Source organism: Cyprinodon tularosa, unplaced genomic scaffold (genome assembly GCF_016077235.1).
Source record: "Cyprinodon tularosa strain WSP-4 unplaced genomic scaffold, ASM1607723v1 ctg551, whole genome shotgun sequence".
NCBI classification, from domain to species: domain Eukaryota; kingdom Metazoa; phylum Chordata; class Actinopteri; order Cyprinodontiformes; family Cyprinodontidae; genus Cyprinodon; species Cyprinodon tularosa.
The window spans coordinates 979,703-987,712 of NW_024039287.1; the positions used below are offsets into that span (position 1 = coordinate 979,703).

Below are 8,010 nucleotides of genomic sequence, written 5' to 3' on the forward strand. Positions count from 1 at the left end.
TGTCTATATAAAGACTCAAACTCACTGCAGATCCAGACATTTGAACTGAGAAAGCTTCCTAGAGGGGAAGCAAAACATCTTCAAACCTTGGAAATCAAGTCCAGTGGATTGTTTTTTAAACTTTTACGGAATGACTATGACCTGGATGACTGAGAATCTTCATCAGCGTACCAGATAAACCCAACATCTTGAAAAAAATATATTTTGCATGATATGCATTCAAATATTATGGCATATTTAATTATCTTATTAACCATTAGATAAGTAGTGTATGTAGTGTGTGGAATCAAGGTTTTTCCTCGGCCTATTTTGTGTGATAAAATGTTTGTTTGAATAGAAGTAATGATAGAGAAATCCTGTACCATTCACTATGCTGTACTGTTTAGGGGGACCGAAAGCAGGTGCCTCCCCTCCCTACTCTAGATAAGGGTGAGGGGAAGGTCATTAAAAATAATGAGTTCACAAAGCCTCCTTCATGCTATGGTTAAAATGTACGCCCTTATCGTTCTCCAGTCCTGTTTCTGGTGTGAATGGAATACAGTTGTCTGAAATGTTTAACTGAGCAAATTTATGTCCTTTGATGTGTTTGAAGTGTTTCTCTTGGGAAGATTCAATTTTCATGTGTTTGTATGGTGTGGATTCTTTTTAAATGTAGGGGTGTGTTTCTGAATGCTTCAGTATCATACTCAGCTGTATTCAGCTGGTTTGTGCCATTCTCCTCTGCAGAGTAAAATAAAACGTTTTCTTTCTTGCATATCAACTCTCAGTGCTCATTTTTACTACACAAGTTACAATAGCACATTTAATGGTTTATTAATTTCCTACATTTTTTTATTTAACATTGTCTTTTTTGGCCCCCAATACAATGATTTGAATGATTAAAAAGGAATTTATTTCAGACAATTTTGACAAACAATAAATCCACCAAATACAAAAAGAGACTGGTTAACACCAAACCAAACTAATTTCAAGCAAACTAAATTCACCTGTACATAAATAGAAACAAAACCCTCCACCAAATAAACCTGTCTGTATATACAGCCAGAGAACGGACATTGAATAATGGAAATTTTCTAAGAGGTACAAAGTAGTAAAACTTTTTTTCATACCTACTCTCACTAATTGCTCTTAAAGTAATGTTCCTCTTAACTTGTGTTCTTTATCCAATATTCACACACGCACACACAAAAAAATACATATATACACACAATTATATACATATACACATAAATATATAGATCACTACATATATGTAAATGTACACATGCATACCTACACAAACATCAGGCCAGAATCCACATTAACACCCTTGGACACAGAGCAACCTCAGTGGAGTATTAAGTTTACTATAGATCAAAAAAATAAAATTTGGTCATCAAGCTGTACATCTATGCCAAAAATATTAGGAAAATGGTAGATTATTTTTATAGATTTTTTTTTCCCAGAAAAAGATTATAAAGTTTATTAGCTTTAAATTATATAAATAAGATGATAATTAATGATTAGATATTGAAAATGTATACCTTTAATCATGGAAAAAAAATAATAATTCGTACATGTGTGAAATTACTCTTTCCTTTTCACTATAATGACCCTTATTCTCCACTTTAAGTAGCTGGCAGTTGCCTCTAGACATTTTCATAAATGTTTGCTCCATGATTATATTAGAATAGTTCTATCCCTCAGAATGTTAGGAATTTTTTCCCTCCACCACCAGGTTCTCGCTGGCCCTCTCACACACCTTTGGCATGTTGCCTCATTACCAGACGACTCTTATGCTACGTTCAGACCGGACGCCGCAAAAGCAGCAAAATCGCGTCTGCTGCTTCATTTTTGCTGCTTGTACCAGTGAGTTCTGACGCGTGGCTGAAGCAGCTTTGCTGCTCTGGCTGCTCGGTGCAAAAGTGTGTCTGACGCGCGTTGGGCGGAGCTACTCTATCCTTTCTCTGCCTTGCAGCTATATTTGCTGTGATCAGTGGGAATAAAGTTGTTTTAATGTGTTTTTAAGTGATAAAGTCCACCTGAAAACGTAATCAGTGCCGTCAGTTCATTCAGATTATCATCCTGCCTCCCAATGTTTTTTCTGTCAAAGCCGCTCAGACCCCCACATACCGGCGGTGCGCCGACAGAAGGAAGCCCTTCATCAGCAGCCTCTGGCCGGGTCGCCTCCTCGCGGTTTACCGCGGCGGCTGGTAGGTGTTTTTCTTCTAAATAATCCGATCTGCAGGCACCAGAATAATAAAAGCGAACATATTCTGCCGGCAGATGTATATATTTTAAGTTAATTATGCGTTAATAAACTGTTTAAGAGGAGTAATCAGAGCGGTCTGTGTCATCAGCGCTGTGTCTCTCTCCCAGCCAGCTCCCAGATCAGCTTCTCTGATTGGTTGACGCGGCGCGTCGAGCAGCAAAAATTCAATTTTTCCATCTCGAGCAGCAACGCGTTTGCGGCGCGTCACGCGCGTCAGATGCTTAAACGCGCCCGACGCGCTGCTTCAGCTGCTCAGACGCGCTGCGCCTGCTGCTCAAAACGCGCCGCGGGACCTTTTGCTGGGCCTTGACAGCCATTGACTTTGCATGTAAACTCGCTGCTTCTGTCGCGCCAGCTGCGTCCGGTGTGAACGCAGCATTAAGCTGCTGACTGCCACTACCTTGGCGCCAGAGTGTTTGCCAGTTTTGGGTACTCTAGCCAAGCTGAGTTTTGCTGAGTCAAACTGAGTTTTTGTCAACCTGGATCTTAACATTGTTGTTTTTGTCTTTGCCTTTCGGCAAGAAGTCATCCTACAAACTGGATGTTTTGGACCTTCTCCCCCTGGAAGGATCGTCTGAGCTTCACACTGTGCAGGGGATTTATCTCCACAAGAAAGCTTTCAAATACCATAGGAAATCTAAGTGGCAGTCAGCTCCTCCGTTCCTCAAGGAAACACCACAACCTGGGTAAACCTTGTCCGCCCTCCAATGAGCAAGTCAATTACTGGAACAACCCACACCGACTGGATTCAAAGAAAGACACCTTTTCTGGAAACGTGAGTCCGGTAGCCTTTATTCCCTTTTGCAAATTGAAGCTCAAATTTCCCACTGAGCCTGAACTAACCGCAGGATCTTCCCGTTCACTTTTCAGTCCTGTTTCGCCAGTGGTCAGAGCAGCACTGGACCCTTCTCTACCACTTCTTAATAAACCTGTTAAACCTTTCTCCAGTCTCTCTGTTTGGTTTTCTCCATGTGGGTCAGATCTTAGAGTAATCATGACACAGAATATTTTCCTTGAAATAACAGGTTTTAAAAATGTCAGAAACCATTGTTTTCCCAGTTTAAAATTTCTCAATGAAGTCATCTCCAAAGTCAATAATTTTCCTTAGGGCACTCAGGATCAGAATATCAACGTCATTGTTCATCTCAATTTCATGGCTGTAGTTCTTTATAGGAAAGATGCAGTTCACTGGAATTCCCACTGCTGAACTAAAGTCCTTCATCTGAAAGTAAAAGCAAGTAACAATTAGACTGGAAGATGTGTTACATATCTGAACTGAAAAGGATGATAAAAAAAACTCACTCTATTTTGCAGGTATTTGCTCCTGTACACGTTCTTCAGGTCTTTGTTAATTTCACCACAGGCAGAATCAATGTGGGTCATCAGGCCAATTTGGGGAATTCCTGTTGATATGCACAGTGTTAGAGGTAGGAAATATTCCCTTCTCAGACTTGTACACTGTCATTCAGATTTAGGGTAAACAGAAAATAAGAAAACATTCCAGCAGATGACAGTGGTGGAAAGTTATGAAAAAAAATTCCATTAAGTCTGATTAGATTCATTTGATGCATTTCTTCATTGATCTGAATAAAATCCTGTCTACATACTTACCCAGCTCACTGGCCTTTTCTCTGACCTGCTTCACCTTCTCCAGACTTGAATAATTAGATGTTAAATTGTTGGCTGACCAAACACAGGCCAGAACGTGCACTCTGTCACTAGCAGAGGGTGTGGAGTTGTAACCAAAATCATCTTCAGTCAGTTTTCCTTCTAAGTTGAACTATTTAAAAAAAAAAAAAAAAAAGACAGTTGAAATACTTAATTTCACACATTTTGCGCTACATCTAAAAAAATTTTCAGTTTATTGAACATATATTTGTAATGTTTACATTAAAAAAAATACAATAAAATTGTTAGGACTGAGTCTGTGATAGGACCAAAGTCATCGGCTAGACAGGTTGGGAGTGTTAAACACTGTAGATGAAAAAGACTCCAGTGCATAGATGCTAGTCAAAAATATTTTTTCGATTTTTCCCAAAATACTCAGTTCATTCATGAAATTACTAAGACGATCCACCAAAGAACTGGGGCATTTCAGAAATAAAAAGTCCAAAAGATCCAAAACTAAAAAAAAAAATGTTTGGTAACACCAAAAGTTCTCCTAAACATAAGTCGTCCAAAAGCATACAGCATTTAAGTCCCAGAATGCCAAAGTTAAGAACTAAAATAAGAATTCAGAGTGGCTCACCAGAGGCATGGACGCTAGACAAAGACTCAATACCTAATAAACAACAAAAAAGACCTTACACACACTTTCTAATTGCATAATTGTGTTGGGATCTGGAGGTCTGTCCACTTTCTCCACCAGAGGGCGTACAAGCTGATTGCAACCAGCTGTCGCTCATCTGCTCATCAGGAGATCCGTATTTAAGGAGGCAGAGGACTTCTCTCCAGTGCCAGAGTGTGTGCCAGTAACGGTTAGCAAACCTGAGCCAACCAGCCTGTCTGAACCTCTGACTCCCTGAAAGCCTGAAAAAACCTGAAACCCTGAAGAGTTTCTCTGTCAGTAATCTGCCTGTCTGTTCTCTGAAGAACCCTGGAGAATTATTGCTGTCTAAAGATCTGCCTGCCCGCTCTCAGAAGAAACTGGAAGGGAAACTCAAATCTGTTATATGCCAACGCTCAAACCAAGCTCTGCCTCCGTCAAGCCCTCAGCCTCGCGACAGCCTCTGGACCCTCAAGGTTCCCCCCCTCTGCCGCTCAGCTCAACTCCAGAACAGGTACAGCCCTGCACACTCTCAACCTGCAAATTACCTGGACCTCCACTAACACCTCTGTCCCCCTCTGCAGTGAACCCACTCGTGACCAGTCCTGGACCTGATAAACTCTGTGTGCTTTTCAGAACCCATTCGTGACCAGACAAATTCCCCTCTGGATCTGTTCATTCATTGTGCTTAAACTTTACAATAAATCTTTGAACTTTTCTCTTGCCTCTGAGTGTTCTGCATGTGGGTTAGGCACCTGAAGCCAAACATGTCAAATTGTCAACAGGTGGCAGAGGAGGGAAACAAACTCACAGCCAAAATAAAAGCAAAATAGTCCAACAGCGGTTCCTGGTGGCCAGAATAACAATAGCACCTAACAAAAACAAAATAGTGCTTCTCTTGTTCAGTGTATATGGATAAGCAACATCTCAGATATTGAGATATATGATATCTAATAATATATAGGAATTAAGGAAATCAACACCAGTAAATGAAAATGGGACCTATTTTATCTCTTAATAATCAAGGAGCAGGTGAGCAACCTAAAATCAACAGAGTTCCCTTGTCTGCAATGTCCAGTCCCCAGGCAATCACCATAGTAAAAAAAAGTTAATAATGTATTAGGCTATCATAATGTTGTTACAATTCTTACAGTGCTTGACTATATAAGAATATTTACTAGTGCTTTTTTATTTGGCCTGACTACACAGAGAAGGAAACAGAATCAATTACAAAACTTATGTGTTTCTGATTTTTCTTACCACTGACTGGGCAAATAAGACAGCAGGATTAACAAAGCCTGGCTGTTAGCCTGGTCTGGAGCAGGCTAGCTGCAAAGAATAAATCATCATGGTAACTCACGAGTTACTGCTTTTTTAAAACCAAGTCTAAGTTTAATTAGACCAGGATATTTGTAAAATCCTAACTTAATACCTTATCTTGGTTTTGTAAAATAGGCCTCAAGAGACCTACTGCTTTATTATTCAAAAGGAAGCTGCAAAATAGTCTTACTAGTACATACAACTGGATTCAGAGATGTTGCGATAGAATTTACCAAAGAAAATTACATACAATCTTAATAATGGGTGTGCATGTTGTTTGTTTACTATTAGCTCTAAATGATCGTTAATTTTATCTAAGGCACATAGATGAAAAGGAAAAGTTCTTATAGTTAATTGCTTCTTGCTAGCCTTATGGTTCTGCCGAAAGACAACAAGTACACTGCATTCTGCATGTCCTCACAGGGTTAACTACAACAACACACTTGCTCCTGGGTTAAGGCGGTCAGTGCTTGGGGCATTCCACCATTTGAAAAAGCTCACTTTCCACAAACTGGTGCTTTATAGTTTGGAAAATTAGACACACAGGATTAGTTTTTCGCCGGCTTGCTTCTGGTCTAACCGGTCAATGCTCAAATGGCCATGTATGTAATAAGCACTGACAAAGATGCAGCAATTAACTTCCCTGGCTCAAGCCATTAAAAGTAAAGGAGTAAACAGGACAATGGTGCCGTGTTCTTTCTCTTCTGATCAACCAGAACTTTAAAATTGTTGGTGATGCACCTCTTTCCTTCTTAAGAAACCATCTATTATCTTCCAAACATGGGAGTTAGTAAGCAGTCCAAACCTCCTTCAAAACTTAAAAAAAACTGTAGGTAGTAAATAGAGCCCAAATAGACAAACCTATCTTTTAAAATGTGTATCTAACCAGTATTGAATGTTTTTGTCTACAGAGATTTCAGTACTTTGGGAATTAAAGGAAGTCCTCTTCCAATTCTCAGTTTGACTTTTCCAAGTCAAACCCTGCTTCTTCCCTCTGCTTCCTGTTAGACATCTGTGGGGGGTGGCAAGATATATTTGATATGTGTTTTAATCGTATAACTGTCATGCAGGAGCAAAAGTATCCATTCTTAGTCACATTAGATTTTAAGTAATAAATTGACAGGTGCAATGTTTATCACCTGTAAGCGTAAGGACTTTATTGAACACCAAGCTTCCTCCCATTGAGTTATTTTTCAAAGGCTAATGTCTTTCAAGAATCAGTTTCCATGAACTAATAAAAAAAAAATTGAACCAACATCATCATATCTTTAATCCTGTAAACCTTTTAGTAATCCACCTGGCAATTTAAATTTTCTTTCAGCTTTATCAACTGTAGCTCAAAATGTCCTATACAGTATACTAACTAGTCCTAGTAGTGGGTCCTGATTTTACCTTGTAGCCCTCCCTCACATGTCATTCTAAAGCCAGCTTGATGTCATCAGGATGAATCCCACTGTTGTTCCCATCTTCTAGACCCCTGGTGTCATTGAAAACCACAGGGTAAAATGTCTTGAACTTCCCCGTCCTTTACTGAATTTATGAGTTGCATACTGAAATGCAAAGAAAAAAAAAACATGTTGATCCAGAGAACATAGTTCATTCACATTAAAGTCATGTTTCTGATTAATAGGTCAAAGTCTTACTGTACAGAGGAAACAGGAATAAAAACAGAGCAGAACTCCATTTGGTCATAAATCTCAACTATGTAATCTAAAGAGGTTCCACGTTCATTAATCACATTAGTTGCCAGGATTCAGTTTGTCCTGCAGTGAATCCATCATAAACCTTTGCATGCATCTCTATATTAGTTTACCTCATAAGTCAGTAGGCCAATGTTGACTGGTAGCTTTACCCATTTTTTTTTCTTTTTTTTTCTCAGCTATAAGCTTTGAAAAATCATAATTACTTGAAATATGTTCTAATATCTCACAATGAAAGTGACTGTGGGAAATGAATAAAATCTTTATATTATTTTTCTTACTTTTTTGGTGAAATATCTCAGGTCGCAGCTCAAACTGCAGGTTAAAGCAGGAGTCGTCATTCGGCCTCGAAGAACATTACTGACAGAGTTAATGACACTGGATTTTCCAGCTCCAACAGGTCCATACAAAAGAACACGCAGATACTTCATGTCTTCTCTGAAAGGTTGGTACTCCTGCACATAATCAAGGTC

At 39.2% G+C, this 8,010-nt stretch overlaps 1 protein-coding gene across 1 annotated transcript; it reads right to left on the bottom strand.

The window, feature by feature from the left end:
* Window positions 1–3,311: 3,311 nt before the first annotated feature.
* On the bottom strand, window positions 3,312–8,010 carry LOC119796536 (interferon-induced protein 44-like). The gene is made up of 4 exons (XM_038305134.1): window positions 7,915–8,010; window positions 3,863–3,906; window positions 3,554–3,654; window positions 3,312–3,473 (listed from the first exon to the last, which is right to left on the bottom strand). The coding sequence occupies exons 1-4, from the start codon at window positions 7,941–7,943 to the stop codon at window positions 3,312–3,314; spliced, it is 336 nt and encodes a 111-aa protein (XP_038161062.1). The 5' UTR covers window positions 7,944–8,010.

Excerpts from the sequence above, each read along its gene's own strand:
- LOC119796536 (XM_038305134.1), bottom strand. The coding sequence starts at position 7,943 with ATGGACCTGTTGGAGCTGGAAAATCCAGT. Across the intron at positions 3,655-3,862 it reads AGAAAAGGCCAGTGAGCTGG|GAATTCCCCAAATTGGCCTG; the intron begins GTAAGTATGTAG and ends GCATATCAACAG. Across the intron at positions 3,474-3,553 it reads GCAAATACCTGCAAAATAGA|ATGAAGGACTTTAGTTCAGC; the intron begins GTGAGTTTTTTT and ends TTTTACTTTCAG.